The 26,830-nt window shown below is 37.6% G+C and overlaps 1 protein-coding gene across 6 annotated transcripts in view; it reads left to right on the top strand.

Moving 5' to 3' along the window:
• Positions 1 to 7,117: 7,117 nt before the first annotated feature.
• The window catches only part of RUNDC3B (RUN domain containing 3B), a 150,487-nt gene continuing 130,774 nt past the window's right edge, over positions 7,118 to 26,830 (top strand). For 2 of the 6 annotated variants that reach the window (XM_036010659.1, XM_028525649.2), the window contains exon 1: positions 7,201 to 7,702. In XM_036010659.1, the coding sequence (XP_035866552.1) occupies positions 7,584 to 7,702 (119 nt within the window). In that variant the 5' untranslated portion in view covers positions 7,201 to 7,583. Of the gene's footprint in view, positions 7,703 to 20,759; positions 20,820 to 26,830 lie in introns of those variants that run through there. The other 4 variants (XM_028525651.2, XM_028525650.1, XM_036010658.1 and 1 more) reach the window with 4 other exon arrangements.

Raw genomic sequence — 26,830 nt, 5'->3', positions numbered from 1 at the left:
GGACAGACAGAAGAGACAACTTCACTATGATAATGGTAGTGAGTGCAGAGGAGTCACCAGAGGGTTGGCTAGGCTCCCACAGGCAGCAGGTGAAGCTCTAGAGGGATATTTCAGTGGCCAGGGGGCTCCCCCTGAGAAGTGTGGGGTCTAAACCCCAAGCTGGTCTCCCCAGACTATAGGCACCAGAGCCGGAAAAGAACCCAGATAACATCCAGTTGTGAAAAGCAGCAGGATTTCTGTCTGCCAGAGGGAGACAGCTGGAGACACAGAGAGCCTGTGAAAGGGCCAAAACATGAAATTTCATTTGTAGCCACTTACCCTTTGCTCTGGCAGAGGGAGGGCAGAGTGGACTAGAGACACTTGGGGAGAGTCTGGGTTAGGTGGCTCTGAGGAGAAAACTGAAGTAACAACTGCCAGGATCCCTGTGCTGAGTGATTTCTCATACTTCAGAAGCCATCTTTCTCAAGCAAACCACTCCCACAAATAGCACTAGCCAGAGGGGAAGCAATAGCTTTGACCATAGGAATCACTCTGCCCTACCCTGTGGTGATTAATCCTGTGGTGATTAAGCTGGGCTGCTGAGAACAGCATGACACCATATCATCGATCAGTTTAACAACTGAGGTGGAAAATCCAAAGAAATAGCCAAAATGAGATGACAAAGAAACAGACCCCAAATGAAAGAACAAGTCTCCAGAAGAATAACTAAATGAAATGGAAGCAATTTATCAGATAGAGACTTTAGAGTAATTATTATAAGGATACTCAACAGCATGAAAAAAGACATAGAAACCATAAAAAAGCATTAGTCAGAAATAAATAATGCAATATCTGAACTAAATAATACACTGGAAGGAATAAACAGTAGGTTAGATGAAGCAGAGAACTGAATGAGTGATTTGGAAAACAAGGTAGAAAAAAACACCCAGACAGAATAGCAAAAAGAAAAAACAATTTTAAAAAGTAAGGAGAGCTTAAGAAACATTTCAGACAACATGAAGTGTAAGAACTTCCGCTTCATGGCAATACCAGAAGGACAAGAGAGTGAGCAAGGGATCGAAAATCCATTTGAAGAAATAGTGGCTGAAAACTTCCCTGACCTGGTGGAGGGACAAGACACGTAAATCCAGGAAGTGCAGAGAGTCCCAAACAAATTGGACACAAAGAATATTTGCCTTATGTATGATAGATCAATATGAAAATAAGTCACTATAAAAATGACTTAATCTCTTTTTGGGAAATATGGACAAAGGACATGAATATGTAAAACCCAAAAATAAAATATAAGTGACCACTAAGCACATGTAATAAATATATAATATTGCTCTTTGCTTACATGAAGAAACAGCAAAAACAATGGTAGTTCCAAGTGAGTAAGGAGGTAGAAAAATGTACTTATGTATTTTTAATAGAAATATAAATAGATAAAACATCCATAGAGAAAAATTTAATTTGTATCCATTAAAATTTCTCATATCTTTTGACTCAACACATATTTTCTGATCATAAGTGATCTTATCAACAACCTCTTTTAAGCAGTAATCATGGATATGATGGTATTGTAATATTAATATTGTTTATAATAATATAATAACACACTAAAAGTTCAACATTGCAGGATTGATCAAGTAAATTATAACACAATTACATTATGGAACACTATTTTGTTATTTTGTTGTAGAATATTTATTGTCTTTAAGGTGACAGAAAAAAATGTTGTGGATATATGATAGAAACACAGAAGAGGAGGGGAGCAGGTAGAAAACAAAATTAATGTGCTGGAATATGCAGACAACACCTTTGATGAAAAATAATTCAATATGGTACAATATGAGGCTAAAGTCCTAATCTAAAGAGCAGAGTAAGAGAAAGGAGGAAAATGAAAGGACTGCTGCCCTCTCTAAGTTGATCAGGTGATAGTCATGCTAACTCCAAAGGTGAAACTCAATCCACATTTTTTATAAAGCATTATGGAAGCCTCTCGATTCTCTTAGAGACTTTGCATTCCACAAGCTATGTAATTTGTCATTGTATGCAACATTTCTTGATTTGTATGCAAAGCAGACGAATTGTGTTTCACTTACCTACAGTTACTCTCTCAAAAAACAGTAAAACACGTTAGGAAAAAGAATGGATCCAATAGATCCATGTTGCACCTAACAGATCAAGATTTTAATCTTGGCTCTGCCATTTATTCACTGTATGACTTTCTATAAGTTACTTAATTCCCTGTTTCCTTGTTTGTAAATGGCAGAATACAACAGTTATTATTTCAGAGAATGGCTCTGAAGTTTAATTGATGATATTATTCCAAGCAGTATCTGGTGTCTATAATCTTTGGATTTGTTAACACCCCTCTCCAAGATAAAGAAAAGAACAGAAAAGAAAAAGCCCTCTGAACTAAGTGCCCATATTGTTCTCCTTAAAGAAACTGGCCTGGCTGGCATAGCTCAGTGGATTGAGTGTGGGCTGCGAACCAAAGTGTCGTAGGTTCGATTCCCAGTCAGGCCACATACCTGGGTTGTGGGCCACTGCCCCTGGCAACTGCACATTGATGTTTCTATCTTTCTCTCTCTCTTTCTCTCCCCCTCCCTTCCCTCTCTAAAAATAAATAAATGAAAATCTTAAAAAAAAAAGAAACTAAGACAAAATCCACCTTGTTTCAATCAGTTTTTACCCAGAGTAACCCTCTTTATAAAGAACAAGTTGTCTCACAAATAGCCTGTGATGCCAGCCTTACCAACTATACCCCATTGTACCAATATGTTTTGTATTTCCTTGACTTTGACCCTGTCTGCCACCTCCTTCCATGATGCCCTCTGGAACTATTGCTCTGTGACCAATATTACTTTGTAGTCTCCACTTCTGAGTGGTCCCTCCACCCTCTTTCCTCAAAGGAAACCTGGATCACCCTGATGGCTCACTTCCTTTGTTTTCAAACGGATGTTTCTATTTTGTTTTTAAATATTTGCATCCCTTTCATACCTCAAGTCCAGAGAAGTAGTGTTCTCCTAGTTTCTATGGTCACTTCTAGACCATTATTTCTCCACCCTCTTGTAAAAAGCATGCAAACCAACAAAATTTGCTCTCAGTCCCTGAGGTTTAAAGTATTTAACAGTATTGTCATTTACTAATCTCCCACTTACTCCTCCTGAATTACTGAAGACAACACAGCAGCTATTGTGTATTATAAATCTTTCCATAATTCCAGGTGACTTCATAGCAACATAAATGTCCATTCGACACTCTAACTTCTCATTTTTTTTACCTCCTTTTATCATCAGGCATACCCCACCACTGCCACACATTACCATGATTACAAACCTTGGATTTTGTCACCACCCATAACTGCTCTCATTCCAGAATTGCTCACTCCAGTATAACACTCCCTGACCACAATCTCTCATCTCCAGATCATCCAGTCCTTTGACCCATCTTCTCTATCCCAACCCATCGCTTCTCTCTTCTCTTCCTCCCACATGAATTACATCAGAATCACACTCTTGTTCATATCCCAAACTTCCCTGTATTTATGCCTTTTCCTTTTACCTTTTGTAAAATTTCAGTCCTGCATGAAATCAACATCTTCCTTAATACCTGCATGCCAGCAGTCTAACTGTTCCAGACGCCCCAGATGCAGGGGGTCCAGACCCAATGCTTGTGTTTCCCCAAATTCATACATTGAGCCTTTAACCCCCACTGTGATGGTATTTGGATATGAAAACCTTTGGGAGGTAATTAGGGTTAGATGACATTATGGAGGTAGTCCCTAATGATGGAATTAATGACCTTCTAAGTAAGAGATACCAGCAAGCTTGTTCTCTCTGTTCACCCCACTACCTTGTCCTCTGTACATAAAAGAAGAGGTCATATGAGCACACAGGGAGATGGTGGCCACCTAGAAGCCAGAAAGGGAGTACTCACCAGATATCAAATCAGCAGGCACCTTGGTCTTGGACTTTCCAGCCTCTAGAATTGTGAAAAATTAAATCCCTGTTGTTTAAGCCACCCAGACTATGTTTCTTTTTCTTTTTTTCTGGCAGCTTGAGCTAAGACACTAACAATGTTGAAGAAAGATACACAATAGAGTGAATGCATCTTGTAAATTCATCATTACCAGTCTTAAATGGGTCCTCAAACATTGAGCAGGAATCCTAACTTTTATTAATCAATTCATTCTGCTATTCGCTATGAGAAGGACTATTTAAAACTTTCAGCCAGTGACACTGTCTTTTATTTTCCAGATAAAGCAGAAGCTATCAGATGGGAACCTCCTCTCTTTCTAATAATAATAAAAAAAACCCCACGAAACTACTTACATCTGCACCCATACTCCCACCATTCTCTCATTACAATCGAGAATTGGTACCTTTAACCAAAGCTCAATCCACCCATTTCTGCCTTGAATCCCATTGCTTTTCTACATTCTCAGGTCTGATGATCTCTCTCTCTCTCTCTCTTCTCTCTCTCTTGTTTTACTAACCTTTCTCTCCCAGTGTATTCATTCCATCAGCTTTAAAAACATACCACCCTTTCTATATGGCTGCTGGGTTTGGGCATACTTAGAAAGTCCACTTCTTTGAGATTAAAATAAGCAATGGTTTGGTAATATCTCTAGTTTATAACATTTTAGGTTTGAGGACATTTTATATGTTCCAGTTGTAATTTTGCCTTTTCTGATGAGGAGAAAAAGGAAGTTGGGAAAATGGTGAATGAATATGGTCTTCCCATTGAGTTCTACAGAATTCTTATAAACTGGGCATCAATAGTTTTCATCATTTTTAGTGTGAGCCATTTTACATCTCTGAATAAGTTTTGTGAACATGCCTGGTTAAATAAAATGAAGAATTGCAATAGGTACCAAAAGAAGTTCAATCAGTAGTGTGAAAACTCATGTGGTTCTATAGTAGTATTATACTTCGTACTAAATATAATTGATTAATTATCCCCAGAATAGTAATCTAAAGAAAGAATGTGACCCAGGACATATTCCTCAGGATGATTAAGAAATAAGCTTTATCACATAAGGCCCCCATGTGGCAGTTTAATGACAAGCTGTACATAAGAACAACAAAAAAGGGCTCGTTTTAAGGTGAAATCTTGTTTAACAAGTACCAGTGTCAACTGAGTCCCCCTAAAAGTAGATTTGAAAAATAACATTATGACTTTATCATCTAAATGGAACTTACTCAGTCTTCAGTCAAAAATATAAATTTGTAGTACCAGTAGCATGAATATGTACTTGAGGCCAGAAAGCTACTTTTGAGAATAATGACACTCACTGTTCTCTATTTGACGTGGTCATTCAGTTTTGTCTTCTTGGTATGTGTTTCAGACTTGTGTGTTCTTTCCCTCCCCCAGGAAAAAGCATCCTGGGTGTCTAGGAATTTTCTTGATAATTGATGGCTTTCTACTCTTCTCCCTATGCAGGTTTAATCTGTTAAAACAACAACAATTTCAATTTAAGTAGTATTTTTGTCATTGCCACTGCAAATATTTTGCTCAGACTGCCTGCATAGCCAGTGCATCTGTTTCCTGATGGCTACATCTGAATTCAAACTTTTGGGGTGGCAAGAACAGGCAAGTTAAGTTGGAGCTCCTAGAAGGGTAATCCTTCTTACTAGTCTGTATGTTTGGGAATAAGTTTACTGACCTAGAAGACACTCCTGCTTTAATTGTGAAAGATAAAATTTAAAGTCTGTCTAAATTACTCTTTATAATTTTAATGTGTGAATAAGTGTTGTAATAAATTAGTTAAGATAATTTTTTTCTTGCACAAACTTTTATTCTATTGCGATTAGACTTAATAGCTGAAAAAGCTTGGTCTTTGCTCTGATGATTTTAAATAAAGATTACAAAATTTTACAACCTCAGGAATTAGTAATCTACAATGTTAACATATAAAATTCTGTATTTTAAAAGCATTCAACATAGAATCTCTAACTACTTGCTGTAGTACTTTGTATAACTTGCATGAAGCATGGAGATAGACACACTAAACTACATTCTTTGAAAGAAACTGCAAAACCGAATGCGGAAGTTATCTGGATTTTGGAGCCAACAAAACCAAAATTTTAGTAAAATAATGCCAAAAGTGACTTTAAGTTAAATTTAATAAGGATTCATTGAGAACCTGTTGTATGTGCAGCACCGTGTTAGGCAGGCCCCACAGGGATAGTGGTAATAAAGGATTTCACTCTGAAATCTGGGCACATTGATGCAAAGTGAGGTGAACCGGCTGATTTAGGTGGGTGCCAGAGAACGCGGGGCCCGAAGGTGGGACCTCCTCACTAGTAAGGCTGGGGCTGTGGAGAAGCTCTGGAAAAGTGGGCACTAGGTTCTGAACACGCGTGATGAGAGCGGCACTGCTAGCCTCTCTTAGGGAGCTGCTGGCAGAAGGCCAAATTGCCCTTAGGCTTAACCCCCCCCCCCCCCCGCCCCCCTGTGCCCAATCCTAGGGTTACCGCCCAAGACGGTAGAAACTCGCAGGGAGATGGACGTACACTCCACCACGCTGATTCTTGCATGGGCAGTCAGTCCAGGCTTCAGGCAGTGCTGGAGAATAGGGTAGAAGCGACAAGGCCTGGAGGTTCAAGAATTCCACCCCCAGACTCCCGGAGAGGGATACTCTACGGGCAGTTTCGCTACTTGGACTATTTGTAGCTGTTTACCGGCCCAGGGAGAGCAGTAAGACAGAACCCTACTCCCTTCCTGGGAGTCAGGCCCTGGGGCCTGGTGCGAGAGCCGCCGCTGCTGCATTCCTGCCGCAGAAACTAGGGATGGCACAGAATTTGGGAGTCGGTTTCCGGGACAATGATAAGCCGTTTAAAGCCACAGATCCCAGCCGTTAAATTTAGGCTCCAGGTAAGAGTCAGTAATCAGCTCGGGTAGCTTCGAGGCCCCACATCCCACAATCCCTGCGCAAGCAGCCGCGCTGTTTTCCTGCATGAGAGCTGTCAGCACCAAGCAGGTGGTGAACACAAGCCGGGATCCTGACAGCTGCCCACGCGCCGGGGCGGAGCTCCAGCACGAGGCTTTAAAGCTTGGAGTGGCCGGCCCCGCCCCCTGAGTCCCACTATTGGCTCCAGGTGGGTAGGCGTTGGCCTGAGAGGTGCAGGAGGGCGGGGCTGCGCGCGCGCGAAGCCCGAAGTCTCTGCAGCTGCCGGGGGTCGGGAGCTCTAGGCATCGGGGTGCAGAGGATTGGACGTGTAGGGTAGGCGGGCACGTGAGCGCGCCGGCAGCCGAGGTCCCGCGGGAATAGCAGGACGCTAGATGCTGAGCGGCACGCGCAGCCCCGGCGGTCGGTGGCGCGCGCGCGGGGGGAGGGGGAGGTACCTGCGTGTGTGCGCGTGAGTGTGGTTGAGAGAGGGAGAGTGTATGTGGGTGCGTGTGTGCGTGTGTGTGTGTAGAGCTCGGTGCGGAGCGTGAATCGTTAGTTCCCTGTGTGAGTACCCTGCTGTCTTGCACATCCCCCCTCTGTCCCCGCAACTCCACGGTCGCATACCGAGTGAGAGCCCGGGAAGCAGGGGTGGGAGAGCGTGCAGGGTCGCAGGAAACAAAAGGGGCGCGGGGGTCAGCCTGCCATGGCCTCTCGGAACCTGGGGGGCAGGAGCGCGAGCCGCAGCGGGGGCGGCGGCGGCAAGAAGAGCCTGAGCGCCCGCAATGCTGCGGTGGAGAGGAGGAACCTGATAACGGTTTGCAGGTACGGCGGGGCCCGTAGCTCGCGGTGAAGGAAGGGGGCTGCATGCACCGCTGACTGTGGGGTTTGGGCGAGCTCGCGAGCCCTTGGGGTTCGCGAGACACCCGGCTGTAGTCCCGCGCCGCAGATTTTGCCACGCCGGGCGTGTCCGCGGGCCCAAGCGCCTCCAGAGGGGCCGGGGTACAGCCGAGGCCCCGACTTTCTGGCAGTCCCAGGGCTGTAAGCAGCCCAGGTTACGGCTTGGGGCGGGGCTGGGGAAGGATTTGTTTTGAATGTACATTCTAGAGCCAGAGTGAAATAGGTGGGCAGGGAGGAAGGGCTCTTCATTTAGTGCATGTTTAGCTGGCAGCCAGCTTTTGGTAAAGTAATCATTGCTGTGATTATTTACTGTGTTGCCTTAAAACCAGAGTGTGTTATGTTCTTGGCATATTTACATGTATATTCAGTCATTGATGCCACAGATATGGAGTGCTTACTACATGCTACCCGTGTGTAGGTTTGTGTGTACGTGTTTCCTCTCCTCTTTAAATTACAATGCTAGTGCCGTTTCTGCAGTTATCAAGAGTGCGACTGTGGAGGATACCTAGTTTGTGTTTCAGTGGTTTATAACCAGGTCTGCCTTTTCTTAACGGTTTTCTAATTACAAATGAAGTATTCCTTTACAAAATATAGAATCATTAAAGGAATAATTACTGTCTATGAAAGGAATTACTGCCTATAAAAGGAATAATTACTGTCCATAATTTTTTAAAATATGTTGATATATTTTCTTTAAAAAAAGATTTTATTTATTTTTAGAGAGAGGGAAACAGAGAGAGAAAGAGAGGTAGAGAAACATCAATGTGTGGTTTCCTCTCTTCCACCCCACACTGGGGACCTGGCCTGCAACCCAGGCATGTACCGTAGGGTATTAGGGTTTAATACCCTAACTGGGAATTAAACCGGCGACCCTTTGGTTCGCAGGCCAGCACTCAATCCACTGAGCCACACCAGCTAGGGCTGATATATTTTCTTTAAGTCCTATTTCTGAGTATTAAAAAAAAATTTGAAGTCCTAGGTATACATTTCTTAGGAACTTCTTTGAACAATTAAGTTGTTTTAAATTTACTGTACTTTATTCAATCAAACCTCTCATCATCAGCCATCTGTAATCCTCTGATCAGAATAATCATCTGAATCAGAATGATGAAACCTTTTCCTCCTTTGCAATTTATATCTGTATTGTTTTTCTTTGTGTAAAAATATGTTTAGCATCTTAAGCAGAATACAGATAATGATAGTAGGATGTATATTCAATAACTCTGAGTGACTTTTTGTTTAACTTGTACAATTACAAGTGTTTGCCTTTCTAGCAGAAAGACCTGCCTCATTGATTGTTGTACACTTGGGTTGTAAACAGTAAAATTTTATGAAATCTGTTCAGTTTACCATTTGAGCTATCTAGGATGCAACTTTTTAAGGAAATTGGCTGTATTAATTTTTTTAACCTAGGAAAATATTTTTAAATTAGGTCAATAGAGCAATTTTCTTACATTTACAGATATTAAAAATAATTAGTTTTTTTTTTTTAAAGGATGGTCTCAGGCAGGCTCCAACATGTACAGTGCTTCTTGGGATAATGTATTTCATAAAAACTTCATCAGGGTCAAACTTCACAGGGCAGCAATCTTGTCTGCTTTTTGCTGAGTCTTTTTTAAAAAGAAAAATTCTTCCTACTATCACATCTGACACTCAGTAAATAGTTATTGAATGAATAAATTCAATGGGTGGTACTATTCCTTTTGCTTCTCTATTTTTGTGATGACTAATTTTAGGTCATTTAATGTTCATTTGCTCTCTCTTCAGAGGCAGTTGGAGAAGAGAGGAACTTGTATATTAACCTTATTTATATTACATTTCAAGTTATGTGTAAGAAGTTTTAGTCACTTCACAATGGTTTGCGTGGACAGCTTTCTGGGCTATCTGTGTTGTTATTTGCATAATTCTTTTCTACTGTGAAATGAATATAAGTGCTGACTTTAGTTACACATAATTTTAGTATTGTGTCTAAAACAAATTTTAATTCCTGGCTTAGATTTCAACTCGTGTATTTATTTATGTGGATAATAATATTACTAATGTTGTTCTTTATGGCCAACCAGTTGATGGTGCACATAAATTATCATGCATGTGTAGTAATGGGATCTATTTGAAAGGCTTGGTCAAAAAGACTTTACTTTTTGGAAAAAAGTCACTGTGGGCCATTTGGCTGTTTTAAGTAGTCCCATCTCAAATTCAGAAAGATGAACTAATCAATATTTTTTTGTTTCTGTTGCTCTTCTCTCCTTTTTAGAGTTACTAAACCCTGACTATCTCATCCATCTCTCTCTTAATGAGTTCATTATTAAATTTTTATATATCAAATCAGAAGGCTTGAAACTTATTTTTTACTTTTTAAAGTTTTTCTCTTTTTAAAAGATTTTATTTATTTATTTGTAGAGAGAGGGGAAGGGCAGGAGAAAGAAAGGAAGAGAAACATTGATTGTTGCCTCTCACATGCTCCCAACTGGGGTCCTGGCCCACAGTCCATGCATGTAGAATGCATGGGTTGAGAATTGACTGAGAATTGAACAAGTGACGTTTCGGTTTGCACGCTGGTGCTCAATCCACTGAGCCACATCAGCCAGGGCAAGGGTTTGATATTTAAATCGGGAAGTTGGTTTAGTGGAAATATTATTGAGTTCTAAGTTAACTTTTCTTTAAATAATTGTATGTCCTTTAACAAGCTATGAAACCTTTCCATTTTCCAGTTTTTCATCAATAAAATAACCTTGGACTAGATCATTGCTAACCTTCAACGATGGCCCTAAAACTGATGATAAATAGTCTTCAAGCAAAATGTGTTCATATTTGGTTTTGAACTTCTCAAAATATGAGCAAGGTAATGGTGGACATGTGTTTAATGGTAGATAGATAAGGCATGTGTATTTTTGTCTGTACACAAAAAGCATTTCACATTGTAATTTTCTAATGATGTTCTAGAAAAACAAGTTTACAAAAACAAAACATCCCCCCACTCACTGTCATTCTAGTGTATCTATTAATACATACACCATAATGCTTTTCCTTACTCCTTAAATAATTTAGGCATATTCTCACTTTAAGTTTTACATTTTATTATATAATTGCACAGTTCTTTAGGTTTAAAAACATCTTATACAAGAACAATATTGCTAGAACTCACTTTCCTTTTCTACCAAGGACTTAAGACTGTGTTTGCTGTCCTGGAGCTGGACCTGAAACACTGTCTCTCCATAGCAGACAGTAGCAGACACAACTAGAGCAGAACTGTCTAGGTGACAAGAGGCCTCATTCCAGGCTTCTTTGCCCCAGCACCCCCTCGCAGAGCTGTTCCATAGCCCTGCAGTTCTCACAGGCCTGTGGTATCACAGTTGAGCTGTTAGCATTGAATAAAGTTTGCTTCTTCACTTCACCCCAAACTGGGGATTCCTGTTGGTGTTGCATTGGTTCTAATAACCATTGGTTGACAGTTCTGATAGTATTTTGGTGGAATCTTTAGAGTTCTGTCTATATAGTATCTGGTCATCTGCAAATAATGAGTTTTCCTTTGTTGTCAATGTGGATGTCTTTTATTCCTTTTTCTTGTCTGATTGCTGTGGCTAGTGAAGGTCACATTCTTAGAACCACCTGAGCAGTGGCTACAGCTTTGTACCCCAAGGTGCTGCTGAGGATACCATGGGCAGGAAGAATTCCAAGGCAGGAACAAGAGCCAGGCATGGTCTGGTGATACAGCCACAACAGGCAGGTGGGCCCTAGTGTGGGGGACGCAAGCTGGGGATTGGCATGAAGGTGGTGGGTCCTGCTGTCCAGAGGCCCAGCCTCTACCATACCCCTGTCAAGTGAGCTATACCTGGAATATTTCATTTTGGGGCATGCTAAGGTAAATAGCATGTGTTTTTTCATTTTAAAATTTCACTTGTTCATTGCTGGTATATAGGATAGTGAACAAAAACAGAAAGAACTGTACTTGCTATACTTTAAACTTTGGAATTAGGTTGTTTGGTTAGATAAGATGCTCAGGAATTGGATGTAATTGAATTTAGTTGAATTTTGGTTCATTGTGATTGTCTATGTAATTAATGAGGGTTTTTTTCAGTGAAAATTTATATACTATAGACAAAAAAACTTGTGTGATACTTATCTCAGCAAATAAATACAGTTTTATGATATTTTTCAGATTGTGTTGGAGAGAAAATAGGTCATTTGAAGCCTCTGATTATTCCATGCTCAATTCTAAAATATTCATAGACTGACTTTGGTTCTGTACACCAAGTAGTATTTCCCCTGCATATTCTCTACCATTTAGAACCTTGAAAAAATTAAGTTGTTAAGTCCCTTCCGGCATTTTTTAAAACCTCCATTCTTCATCCGTAGAAAATCAGATATTATTCATTTTTTCTGTCATTTTTAAGCTTCAGAGGTTATTGAATAGCTTACATACTCCTTTGATTTTAGTTCTTTTGATAAAAAATTAAAATCTAAATTCTCTTTCTATGGCTTAACATTGTTTTATGAGGAAAGTATTAAAATGTATATGCTTAAATATGTGTATGTAAACAGATTTAAAAATAAAATTTGTTAAACTCTTCAATTAATACTTTAAGAGAAACTCCTCACATAAAGTCATAATTTTCTGTCTTGTGGCTAGAGAACTAATGAGCAATTTAAGGAGATAGTGTGATGAGCTAAGTGCAGCGGACACAAATGATGATTTTAAAAATAAAATAATTGTTCTTAGTTTTCTATTGGCCAACTTATTATTTCATAGTTGGAATGTTATTTTAAATAACAGTAGCACCTCGTTTTCCCAGTATAGCCAGAGACTGAGGTGCTCATATTTTCCATGCAGCTAATGTTTGGGTTTAGGCTTAAAATTCTCCCATCAACTACAGTGTTTTACTCGGCACTTATTGTGGAGTGCAGTCTTCTGTATAACTAAAACTTCCAATTTAAGTTTCCAAATTTAAACTACAGTAAACAGTAATATTTTAAATATTCTGGATGAATTTCTTTGAGAAAAGGATTACATACTTCCCTACCCTCTTTTAAAAGACTGTGTAGGGTAATATAATCCTTGTTGGTAACCTTAGGTTGGATCCGTTTCTGTGAATATGTCCTGTGCAGTGGCTGCCCTTGGAGACTCTTGAGGTACAGAGAGCTTTTTGCTATATGATCCCAAAAGATTGTGTTTGGAATTCATCTGCTTTTGCATTTGAGTTTCTTCCTACCAAGTTAGCTGTTACTTTGTACAACTCTTCCTATATTTAACAGCTCTTTTCATTGTGCTTCCCATCCTGACTTGCCCATTTTGATTGGTTGTAAACTAGGAAAGCATATAGGTAAATTTATCATGTGTTAAAAAGAAAAAGGCACCCAGAGGCCTGAGTTAAGTGTGTGAGCTTTAGCACTCTGAACTTCATAACATCCTGGTTGCTGAATAATCAGAAGAAAAGTCTGTTCCTGTGATTGAAGTTGGTGGGTGGAATGCAGATATGTAAAATGTTACTGAATATTATTGGTGATATAATCCTCTAAATAACTTTAAATTCACTGACTCATTTGCTTTAGTACACCTCATAAGATTTCATACCTTTGCTACAGTAACATATTTTTGGCTAAAACTCTGTCAATGCTCAACATAATAGATAGGACTTTGGGTAGGAACTTTAATCAACATTCATTATGTTGCTTTGGAGCAGGTTCAATATATCTAAGGATCCGTAAGAGTTCTAATAATAGGTGTTCATCTTTTCATTTCATGGTCCTAGGTAGGTTTCTCAGCATTCACAGAAGGTCATTATCTCTTCCCCTAAGCTGGGGAGGAGATAAACTGGGTTCATATTCAACTGACAACAGAGAATACCTGTCCTCTGCACATTTTCTAGAGTGTATAATCTGAACTCTCAGCTAATGGATAAATGTCAGAAGCTCTGTTGAGAGATAAGATATTCAAGGAGAAATATGTAGAACTTATCCACTCTTGTACTTGGTCCTATGTGCTTATAAAATAAATGCCTGGGTCAGTCCAAACCATCTGAGTATGTAGACTGGGTACGTAGACTGCATAGCTTCACCTCTCCTGTTCCCAGTGCTCTTGCCAATTGTGCATTGGTCATATTCCATCCACTTAAACTGATGGTTATCAGAAGAAGCAATCACAGACTGTCTTTTTGAAGTTGTTGTCAAGAACATTGCTTATTATGTCAAAAAGTGTCTTTTATTGTGAAATACATCTTACGAGAAATACATCTTATTTTAAAGTCAATAATTGTCTCAGCAACTGCTTTATTTATATCTAGTGGACCCAAATGAATGTGTAAATTCTCTTTTTATCATACAGCTGTTAGAAATTTAGTTTTAAATCTGTAGCCAACCTCTATAATGGATATAGATAATCATAGTAATATATTTTGCCTATTCATAGCTACATTTTGCTCCCATTTTTCATATAAATTATTTACTGACTTGTAAATGTTAATCAAATTTAACATTTGATTTTGAAATTTAAAAATTTCTTAGTATTTGCAATTATAAAACCAAATGTAGTCTCAAAATTAATATTAACCATGCAGTTTAAAATTTTAATAAATTATAAACCATGAGACATCTGTGTGTAACATGAAAATACATTTATTTAACTTATATAATCACAGAGAGCATGCTTTTGAAGGAAAAATAGTAGATTGGGTGTCTATGACTAAAAATGAAAATTCTAATTAAAATAATTTTTATTTAAATTATTTAATAGTTAAGGCTAACATTGCCAGAATTCAAACCCAAATAAGCCTGGTTTCAAAATCTATACCTTTCCTCTTATACTACCTTGAGTGTCCATGACAGGTCAGCTGGATCCAGTTTGTGTCTGTGTGTGTGTTTGTATTTGAGCCACAGAACCAAAAACAGAGAAGCTTTATTTTCTTAGCATTTCCAGTGTTGATAAACCATGATCACTATATAATAATATGCTTCTTTAAAAAAATCAACTTGCAGGCACTCAGAATTTCTGCCTTTTTTTTTTCTGTGCTAGATGTTAAGTGTAATGATGATGTTCTGAAGAGAAAGAGAATATGTACTAACAGGAATACTATGAAAAGCTATACACCACCAAATTCAATAACTTAGAAGAAATGGACAAGTTCTTAGAAATATATAAACCTATTAGACTGAATCACAAAGAACTGGAAAATTCAAATGGAGATTGGAACAGTCATCAAATCCTCCCCAAAAGTAAAAGTCCAGGATCAGAGGGCTTTACTAGTGAATTGTACCTTACATTCAAAGAAGATTTAATACTTATTGTTCTCAAATTCTTCTAAAAAATTGAAGAAGAGGCAGTATTTCCTAACTCATTTTATGAGGCCAACATTATCTGGATACCAAAACCTGGTAAGGTTACACACAAAAAGAAAATTACAGACCAGTATGCAAAAATCCTAAACAAAATAATAGCAAATTGAATACAACAATACATTAAAAGAATAATATATCACTGTTAAGTGGGGTTCATTCCAGGGGCACAAAGATGGTTCAACATATGCAAACTGACCAATGTGATACACCATGTTAACAAAATTAAGGATAAAAATCGTGTGATCATATCAATAGATGCAGCAAAACTGTTTGACAAGATACAACATCCATTTATGATTAAAACACTCAATAGAGTAGGTGTGGAAGGAAAGTATGTCAACATAGTAAAAGCCATATACAACAAACACTCAGCTAATATCATACTCAATGGTGAAAACCTAAAAGTTTTTCTTTTAAGATCAGGAACAAGATAAGGATACCCGTTTTCAGCACTATTATTGGATATAGTACTGGAAGTCCTAGCCAAAACAATCAGGTGAAGATAAAGAAATAAAAGGCCCAGATTGAGAATGAAGAAGTAAAATGTTCACTTTTTGGAGATGATATGATTCTTTATATAGAAAACCTAAAAAGACTGTACCAAAAAGCTATTAGAAACAACAAGTAAATATAGTAAAGTTGCAGAATACAAAATCAATGTATCAAAATCCATTGCATTCCTATATACATGTGAATTTCCACTTTTTAAATAGTTTTCAATTAAAAATATAAAAATTATACAAAGTAATAATTTTATTTTTTATTTTCACTTTTTTTGCTTTTTAATTATTTCTAGTTACAATTATGTTATAAATTTATAAACTGTGGAAGGAATGGATTTAATGTGGGTGTGATGAAGATTTTTAAAATGATTTTGGTAACCATCTCATTTTCTTGGTATGTTGCCAAAGGGTAAAAGGTAGTTCATGCTTTCTTAGGTTTGAAGGTTTTAATTGTAATCATTCCACCTTATTTCTAAACTAAACAAAATTTCCTTTGGATATTGAAGGTGGGAAAGAATATTCTTAAGACACAGGCAGTTTAAAAACTGCTCTTAAGGCTTCTGGTCAAGATGGCAGAATAGGTAAATGTGGTACTTGAATCCTCCCACAATCATATCAAATCATACATACATATCACAACATATGTATGATATTATACCAAATCATATCATACAAGTAAACTACAGAACAGACAGCATACAAAACTGCCTGAAATCTAGCTAAACATACATCTTATAACTAAGAATATAAAGAAGAGGCCACATACAAATTGGTAGGATGGGCAGAAATTTGGAAGGGGCTGCTCCTACACCAATGTTTGGTGGTTAAAAATTGGGAGGGATATTTACACTGTAGAGGTTCCCCCAAGGATTGAGGGGTTTCAGACCCACATCAGGTCCCAAGCACAGGGTTTCAGTCTAGGAAGCAAAGTCCTTATAGTTTCTGGCTGTGAAAACCAGCAGGGATTGTGGCTGAGTGAGATGGAGGGCTTCTGGAGTTCTAGCCTTTCCTCTTAAAGGGTCCATGTACAGACCTAATCAAACTCACTAGCTCTGAGCTCCAAAAGCACTGGGACCATAAGAGGAGGAACTGAATTATCTGGCTTTGGGGTGGTGTTGGAGGGGCAAATTCCTTCCAGGCAGAAGTGCTGGCAGAGGCTATTGTTCCTTTGCCGAGCCCTGCGCCGATAGATCGGCAGGTGGGTACCATATCTGAATCTCCTAATACCATCACCCCACCCTGGTGATTCCCTGAGGCCCTGCCCAACCCAACTTGTGAGTCCAAACCATTTCCAGTGACTTTTTCATGTGAACAGCTTGCCTTGGCTCATGCTGCAGACTTTCCTCAAAGTTTCACAAACCAAAACAAGCAGCATCTGGCCTTGGCATGTCCTGTACCTCTGGCTAAGAGGTCCTAGGCCTGGCATAGCAGCCGCCAGTGTTAGTTTACAGCTTGGCCTCTTCTGGGCACTCTGAGCCCAGCACAAATAGCAGCTATTTGCAGATGGCTCTGTAATTCATACCAAGCGACCCTAGGCAGGGCACAGGCAGTAGCTGACCTTGGCCTGTAGCTCCCAAGAGACCCCAGAGCCAGAGCACCCAGTTGGCAGCCTTAGACCATACCAGAGTACCACCCAACCACCTCCACAAGCAATACACTCAAGGAGAGGCTCATCACGTACCAGAGTCCGAGTTCTGCTCTGTGGGGTCAGCCCTTATACAATAGCTCCTCTGCTGTAGTTGAGACCAGTCCTTGCAGCCAATCATCATTGGGGTGAATACCTCTCATTGATGTACTGACAGCTATCATGGCTCAACTGCAACAGGAAGGTGCACACCACCCAAATGGGGTACACCTGTACCACCCAGCTTGAGTGATCAGAAAGCTCCTCACTGGACCCTACAGGAACCTACTATGTAAGACCCCTCTACCAAGCCTGGGAGACATAACAGCTCTACCTAATACATAGAGATAAACACAGGGAAGCAGCCAAAATGAGGAGACAAAGAAACATGTCCCAAATGAAAGAGCAGAACAAAACTCCAGAAAAAGAACTAAATAAAATAGCAAAAATCTACCAAATGTAGAGTTCAAAACATTGATTATTAGGATTTTCAATGAACTTAGTGGAGGAATAGATGAACTTAGTGAGAACTTCAACAAAGAGATAGGAAACATAAAAATGAAGATAAAAGACATAAAAAGAACTAGTCAGAAATGAAGAATGCATTACAGGGAGTCAACAGTAGAGTAAATGAAGCAAGGATCAAATAAGCAATTTGGAAGATAAGGAAGTATAGAACACTCAATAAGAACAGCAAACAACAGAGAACTGTACTTGAACAACAATTAAAATAAAATAAAAAAAACAGCAAAGAAAAGAATTTAAAAATTAGGATAGTTTAAGGGACCATGGTAAAAACATTAATTGTACTAACATTTGCATCTTGAGGGTGCTGGAAGAAGAGAAAGAGCATGCAGTTGAAAACCTGTTTGAAAAAATAATGATGGGAAACTTCCCTAACCTGGTGAAGGAAATAGACATTCAAGTTCAGAGAGTGCAGCGTTCCAAACAAGATGAACCCAAAGAAGCCCATACTAAGACACATCACAATTAAAATTCCAAAGGTTAAAGACAGAACATATCTTAAAAGTGGCAGGAGGAAAGCAGTTAGTTACCTACTAGGGAGCTCCCATAAAACTGTTAGCTGATTTCTCAACAGAAACTTTGCAGGCTGGAAGGGATTGGCGTGAAATATTCAAAGTGACAAAAATGAAGGACCTGCACAAGATTATTCTACCTAGCAAAGCTATCATTTAGAACCAAAGGAATGTAAAGAGCTCCCCATACATGAAAAAGCTGAAGATGTTTATCATCACCAAACCAGTATTACAAAAAATGTTAAAGGGTCTTCTTTAAGAAGAAAAAAGATAAAAATATGAATAATAAAATGGCAATAAAAGCATGTGTCAGCAATTACTTTAATGCAGATGGGTTAAATGATCCATTCAAAAGACATAGGTGGCTGAATGGATAACAAAATAAGACCCTTACATATGCAGTTTCCAAGAGACTTGCTTTAGATGAAAAAACATGCAGAGACTGAAAGTAAAGGAATGGAAAAAGATATTTCATGAAAATGGAAACAAACAAAAAAAGCTGGGGTAGCAATACTTATACCAGACAAAACAGACTTTAAAACAAAGGCTATAACAAGAGACAAAGAAGGACCTAGCAATTCCACATCTAGGTATTTATCCAAAAAACTCCAAAACACTAAATCAAAATTACATAGGCATCCATGTGTTTATCACCCCATTAACAATAGCCAAGATATGGAAGCAACCTTAGTGTACATCAGTAGATGAATGAATAAAGAAGAAGTGGTATATATATACAATGTAGTATGATTCAGCCATAAAAAGAGTGAATTATTGCCATCTGCAACAGCATGGATAGACCTAGAGGGTATTGTACTGATGATGTAAGTCAGACAGAGAAAGACAAATGCCCTATGATTTCACTTCTATGTGGATTTTAAAAAACAGATGAACAGGCTGACCACAAACGGGCTCATAAATACAGAGAATATTTTGACAGTTACCAGATGGGAGGGAGGTTGGGAGGATGGGTGAAAAAGGTGAATGGATTAAGAAGTACAAGTTGGTAGCTACAGAATAGTCATGGAGATGTGATGTACAGCATAGGGAATATAGTCAATAATATTGTAATACCTATGTATGGTATCAGTTGGGTACTAGATTTATTGGGATGATCATTTTATAATTGATATGAACCTCTAATCACTGGGGTGTGCATCTGTAGCTAATACAATTTTGTATATAAACTGTGATTTAAAAATTAAAAATATTTAAAAACAAGGAAAAACTGCACTTTATAAGAACTTCTAATGTAATTTTTTGATTTTTCTAGTAAAAGCTATTACTTAGACTTGACACGGTTCTTTTAGACATTCATCAAATTGTCATTTTATTATTTGAAAATCAGTCCTGTTCAAGAAGTAGATGACTAATACAGGCATCATCATTATCAGGAAATAGCTTGGCATCTGTGTGATATTTTTTACATGCATTAAAATTTGTTTTACAGATTTGGTTTTTATAGCACATATTAGGTAGTTACTATGTTATGGAGGAAAATATGCTCATTATTCTGGCACTGTGGTGCTAGTTACATGATTCTAGGGAAGTGCTGAGTGGGAAGACTTGGCTAGCTAGAAGTAAAACATGGACTTAAGGATCTAGTTCACTTTCTGAAATTTAGATTTGTGTTGGCAGGAGAAGAGAAGGGTATAAGTGATGAAACAAAGCTGGGAAGTACTCTTTTTCTTCATTATTAATTTTGATATGTTATAAATTATTGAAACTGCTTTTTTACCCTTAAAATATCTTTACTTTTGGCCATGACTGGTGTGGCTCAATGTGTAGGGCATCTTCCTGCAAACCAAAGGGTTGCTAATTTGATTCCCAGTCAGGGTACATGCCTGGGTTGTGGGCCAGGTCCTCAGTTGAGGGTGTGCAAGACGAAACCCATTACTATCTCTTGCACATTGATGTTTCTCTTCCTCTATCTCCCTCCCTTCCTCTCTCTCTAAAAATAAATAGATAAATAATTATTTAAAATGCCTGTATGCTTGGAAATAACAGAAATTGTGTGTAATGATATGCTTTGTGATATTTGGGCTTCACTTTTATTTTAGTTTTTAGGGAGATGTTGAGTTAAAAGTAATTTAGTGCTCTGAGACTCACCATTGTCGTTTTTTCTATGCAGATATTATCTTCTATAGGAGTATAAACTACTGGTAACATGATAAGAAGACTTCTATTTTTTTGACTACTAATTGATATGTATATGGCTCTGGATGCTGTAAAAATATATGTTACACCTCATGACTTCTTTTTCCCATTACACTTTACAAAACAGATTATTTGTTAGGTAATTTTGTATTGTTACTGGAGGATAGTAGTGCCTAAAATTTTATTAGGCTGTTACAGGTGGTTGAATTCTAACCTAGCTCTTTTGATGAAATAAGTACTTTGAAATTTTGTATCTTTTAAAATATAATTTTCATTTTGTTTCCCCAATGTGTGTTAATATCTTAGATGCCATAATTTTTGTAAGCAGGTTACTCCTATCTTGAATGCGATTGCAGAGTCAGCCTTCCTATTCCATTCTACCTGGCAAGGTGGGTGTGGAGATGAAGACTGGGGTTTTTGTTTATTCACTTTAGGAACACTTCCCAATTTATACTCTTACCGAGTAAGAAAATTATACTTATTATACTTATTTATTCTTGTTAAAAGTTTACTTATTGTTACTTCCTGTATGTTCTTTTTTTCTTTTACATAATAGCTCCCTTCATTGAACTCCAGTTATTGTAGATAGATTAATATTTAACTAAATGGTACTATCTCAGCCTTTCTCAGTCAAGGTTATTCATCAGAACCAAAGACCGAAAATTATTTGGGTAACTATTTTCTTAATTTTCTTAAGGATGTGTAGTTACTATAATTTTATTTGTATCAGATGAAGATGATTTCATTACATACAAAGAATGCTTTAGGATAGTGGTTTTCAAAGTAGGCTCTTGGACCCAGATCTTTTCAGAGGTCTGAATGGTCAAAATTATTTTGTAAAGCAATCCTAAGACATTGTTTGTTTTTTGGTTCCCATTCTTTACCAAGTGTATGTTGGAGTTTTTCAGAGACCAAATGGTCTATAATATTGGAATAGACTGAGTGTAGAAGCAGATATGAGAATTTAAATATCTTCTATTAAATACAACAATACAGATATTTACAAAGATGTAAAACAGTGCTATTCTTGCCAATTTTCTGTTATTTTGAAAAATACAGTTTTCATTAAAATATATTATCTATGCTAATATGTAATTGGTTTATTTTGTTTGTAATAAATCAGTCCTCACTTTGAATGGTTCAAATATGCATTAATTTCAGTTACCACAATTAAATAATACCAGCCTCACAATAATGTGATTCCAATTAGAGTACTATTGTATGTTACCTGTGAATAGTTGTATAAAATAAACTTTTGCTGCTAGCTCTTTAGTCCATGGATCACTATGTAAATAACAAATACGGGTCATGATCAGTGACCAACTATATCACTTCTTTCAAAATCTGTCTAAGATTGGTCACTATGCACTTGTTATTAGTTCATGCATAGAAATCAAAGCCTGTACTGTGTTGCCTTCTTGTCTTTTGGTGATAAACCCACATGTTGGGTTTTATGGAAATGAATTATTGAGAGTGAATTGGCCAACAGAGGTGAAAATATGGCAAAGAAATGGAAAATGATAATGCTAGAAGTAAAACTTGAATCAGACACAAAGAGTTGTCGATGAAATAGTTGATTGTAGGAATGTTGATACTGCTTCTGTTGAAGGGACTTGAGATGAAGCCAGAGGAACTTACTGAAGGCAGACGTCTGATAAAATGAGTACAGTGATTGTGATGAGAGGATGAAGATATCCCAAATAAAGGGACCAACCCAAATAAAGGTTGTTAAGTGGCCAACCACTTAACTTTATAGGTCCTCTCAGAGATTTTCACAACCTTGAATGTGCAGTGGATAAACTGTTGGAAACTGATTTAAACTTAGAAGGGAATAGGACAATTTGCCAAGGCATAGAAAATACGCTCATTTCATAGTTGGTTATACAGTGAGAATAAGGCAAGCACTGTTCAGACTACATTTATATATATTTAATATATTTTATTGATTATGCTATTACAGTTGTCCTGTTCCCCTCCCCCTTTATTCCCCACCATCCTGCACACCCCCTCCTATCCACATTCTCCCCCTTTAGTTCATGTCCATGGGTCATACATATAAGTTCTTTGGCTTCTACATTTCCTATACTATTCTTAACCTCCCCCTGTCTATTTTCTACCTACCATTTATGCTACTTATTCTCTGTACCTTCTCTCCCTCTCTCCCCCTCCCAGTTGCCTGTTGATAACCCTCCATGTGATCTCCATTTCTGTGGTTCTGTTCCTGTTCTAGTTGTTTGCTTAGTTTGCTTTTGTTTCTGTTTTAGGTTTGGTTGTTAATAATTGTGAGTTTGATGTCTTTTTACTGTTCATGTTTTTTATCTTCTTTTTCTTAGATAAGTCCCTTTAACATTTCATAAAATAAGGGCTTGGTGATGATGAACTCCTTTAACTTGACCTTATCTGAGAAGCACTTTATCTGCCCTTCCATTCTAAATGAGAGCTTTGCTGGATAGAGTACTCTGGGATGTAGATCCTTGCCTTTCATGACTTGGAATACTTCTTTCCAGCCCCTTCTTGCCTGTAAGGTCTCTTTTGAGAACTCAGCTGACAGTCTGATGGAAACTCCTCTGTAGGCGACTGCCCCTTATCTCTTGCTGCTTCTAAGATTCCTTATTTTTAATCTTGGGTAACTTAATTATGATGTGCCTTGGTGTGTTCCTCTTTGGGACTCTCTGAGCTTCCTGGACTGCCTGGAAGTCTATTTCCTTTGCCATTTCCTGGAAGTTTATTTTCTTTGCCAGATTGGGGAAGTTCTCCTTCATTATTTGTTCTAAGAAGTTTTCAATTTGTTGCTCTTCCTCTCTCCTTCTGGTACCCTTATGATTCAGATGTTGGAACGCTTAAAGATGTCCTGGAGGTTCCTAAGCTCTCCTCATTTTTTTGAGGAGTGTGTTTACCTATGCCTCCATCCATTTTTTATATTTTATTTTGTATTTGTTTCAGGTGTACAGCATAGTGTTCACACAATTTGATAAGTTTTTTACAAAGGAGAAACCTTTTCAATGTTTCCAATGTTTTAAATTATAGCGCATACTAAATAAATGTTTTGCTGTTTTTTTTCCATTGTGACTGGTAATGAGAGTGTTATTATGGTTTTGACAAAAATTGATCAAAGTCACAAAACAGTTATAATTATGTCCATTAGTTATTAAGAACACTCTCCATGCTTTCATCTTGCATAGTTATGTTTGTATTCTTGCCATTCTGTGCAAATTGAGAACTGCCTGAATTTAAAATTTTTCTCAGTTTATATCCCATGGAGCAATATTTTCACTGATATGTCCCTCTAGGGCAAGGGATATAAAGGAAAAAATAAACAAATGGGACTACATCAAATTAAAAGCTTTTGAATGGCTAAAGAAGACATCAGCCAAATGAAAAGGGAACCAAACATATGGGAAAACATATTTGCCAGTGATAACTTGGACAAGGGTTTCATCTCCAAAATATATAAAGAACTCACATGACTCCACACCAGGAAGACAAACAATCCAATTAAAAAATGGACAAAGGACTTGGACAGACACTTCTCCATGAAGGACATACAGAGGGCCAACAGTCATATGAAAGGATGCTCTGCATCACTAGCCATCAAAGATGCATATTAAAACCACAATGAGATACCACTTTACACTGGTCAGAATGGGTATAACAAACAAATCAACAAACAACAAATGCCTTCAAGGGTATGAAGAAAAGGGAACCCTAGTACACTCTTGGTGGGAATGCAGATTGGTGCAGCCAGTGTGGAAAACAGTATGGAATTTCTTCAAAAAACTAAAAATGGAACTGCCTTATGACCCAGTGATTCCATTGCTGGGAATATACCCTAAGAATCCTGAAACACCAATTCAAAGGAACCTATGCACCCCTATGTTCTTATCAAAGTTATTTACAATAGCCAAGTGTTGGAAACAGCCTAAGTGCCCATCAGTAAATGAGTGGATCAAAAAACTGTATACATTTATACAGTGGAATACTACATAGCAGAAAGAAAGAAGGAGCTCTTACCCTTTGTGACAGTGTGGTTGAAACTGGAGAGTATTATGCTAAGTGAAATAAGCCAAGTGGTGAAGACAAACATCATATGATCTCACTTGTAAGTGGAATATAATCAACAAAACAAATGAGCAAAATATAACTAGGCATGGAAATAAAGAAGAAACTGACAGGGACCAGAGGCGAGAGGGGTACAGGATAGTGGGGGGAAGAAGGGGAACATGTACAAGGGACCCATGGACAAGGACAATCGGGAGGGTATTGTCTTTGGGAGCCAGAGTTAGGGCAGAGGAGAGAAATGGGTGGGGGAGTAGGGACAGCTGTAACTGAACAACAATTAAAAAAAGGAACAACAATGAAATTTTTCTCAGTTTAATTTTTGATATATATCATTTCTAATAGATATGCATATAAATAAGTCTCTTTAATATTTCCCTTTGTACTTATCTCCTATATTTTATGTCTTGATTAAGTGGCATCACCCATAAGCCTAAAACCTGAGAAACAGTTTGTATTCCTTTATCTCCCTCATAGCTTATAATTATTTAACAATTCGTGTAGTTATTTCTTTCACTTTGTTCCCTTCACTGTTTTTACTTAGGCACTAATCTATCATTCATTATAGGGTATGACTATAAAGGAATGGCATGGGATGACAGAACTGTCTGTATCTTCATTTTGATGGTGGTTAACCTAGTGTATATATGTTAAAAATCATAAACTTTTTTTGTGTTGGGATGTAAATGTTTCTTTCACTTTCTTTCAAAATAGGGCTTTCAAATAAATCAACAAGTACAACTTGGTACAACTTTCAAGGCATTAATCTATGTGCTGAGGGAGATATAAGCATGCAGAAGATATGTTTTTACCCTGAAGGAATTTATATTTTAATAAGAAAAAAATAACACGAATAGCATCAGTAAGACAAATTGTATTGTCTGTGATGGGAGTTACAAACAAAATTCTAGTTTGAGCTAGGAATACGTAAGAGGATAATCCTTCATTGGAGAGATGACATTTAACTTGACTCTTGGAAAATATGTTGACTTTTGGCAGTCAGAAAAAGAGACAGGACATTCTGATAAGAGGGAAGAATGTAACACACTTTACAGACTTTTAAGTTTCCTGTTTATAGCTCATAAAAACTTTGGATCTATATGAATACTGATATCCAATTTTATTAAATTTTGTGCTCCAAAACTCTTTAAAGCATTTTGGCCTGACGCTCAAATTTCTTACAAGTAGTATTATGGCCTTTGAAAATTTTGGAGTTGGGATGTAAATGTTTCTTTCACTTTCTTTCAAAATAGGGCTTTCAAATAAATCAACAAGTACAACTTGGTACAACTTTCAAGGCATTAATCTATGTGCTGAGGGAGATATAAGCATGCAGAAGATGTTTTTGCCCTGTAGGAACTTATATTTTAATAAGAAAAAAATAACACGAATAGCATCAGTAAGACAAATTGTATTGTCTGTGATGGGAGATACAAACAAAATTCTAGTTTGAGCTAGGAATACGTAAGAGGATAATCCTTCATTGGAGAGATAACATTTAACTTGACTCTTGGAAAATATGTTGACTTTTGGCAGTCAGAAAAAGAGACAGGACATTCTGATAAGAGGGAAGAATGTAACACACTTTACAGACTTTTAAGTTTCCTGTTTATAGCTCATAAAAACTTTGGATCTATATGAATACTGATATCCAATTTTATTAAATTTTGTGCTCCAAAACTCTTTAAAGCATTTTGGCCTGACGCTCAAATTTCTTAAAGTAGTATTATGGCCTTTGAAAATTTTGGAGTTGGGATGTAAATGTTTCTTTCACTTTCTTTCAAAATAGGGCTTTCAAATAAATCAACAAGTACAACTTGGTACAACTTTCAAGGCATTAATCTATGTGCTGAGGGAGATGTAAGCATGCAGAAGATGTTTTTGCCCTGAAGGAACTTATATTTTAATAAGAAAAAAATAACACGAATAGCATCAGTAAGACAAATTGTATTGTCTGTGATGGGAGATACAAACAAAATTCTAGTTTGAGCTAGGAATACGTAAGAGGATAATCCTTCATTGGAGAGATGACATTTAACTTGACTCTTGGAAAATATGTTGACTTTTGGCAGTCAGAAAAAGAGACAGGACATTCTGATAAGAGGGAAGAATGTAACACACTTTACAGACTTTTAAGTTTCCTGTTTATAGCTCATAAAAACTTTGGATCTATATGAATACTGATATCCAATTTTATTAAATTTTGTGCTCCAAAACTCTTTAAAGCATTTTGGCCTGACGCTCAAATTTCTTAAAGTAGTATTATGGCCTTTGAAAATTTTGGAGTTGGGATGTAAATGTTTCTTTCACTTTCTTTCAAAATAGGGCTTTCAAATAAATCAAC

Source organism: Phyllostomus discolor, chromosome 10 (genome assembly GCF_004126475.2).
Source record: "Phyllostomus discolor isolate MPI-MPIP mPhyDis1 chromosome 10, mPhyDis1.pri.v3, whole genome shotgun sequence".
Taxonomy (NCBI): Eukaryota; Metazoa; Chordata; class Mammalia; order Chiroptera; family Phyllostomidae; genus Phyllostomus; species Phyllostomus discolor.
The sequence above is the reverse complement of the archived record's forward strand: the minus strand, read 5'-3'. Positions and strand labels throughout refer to the sequence as shown.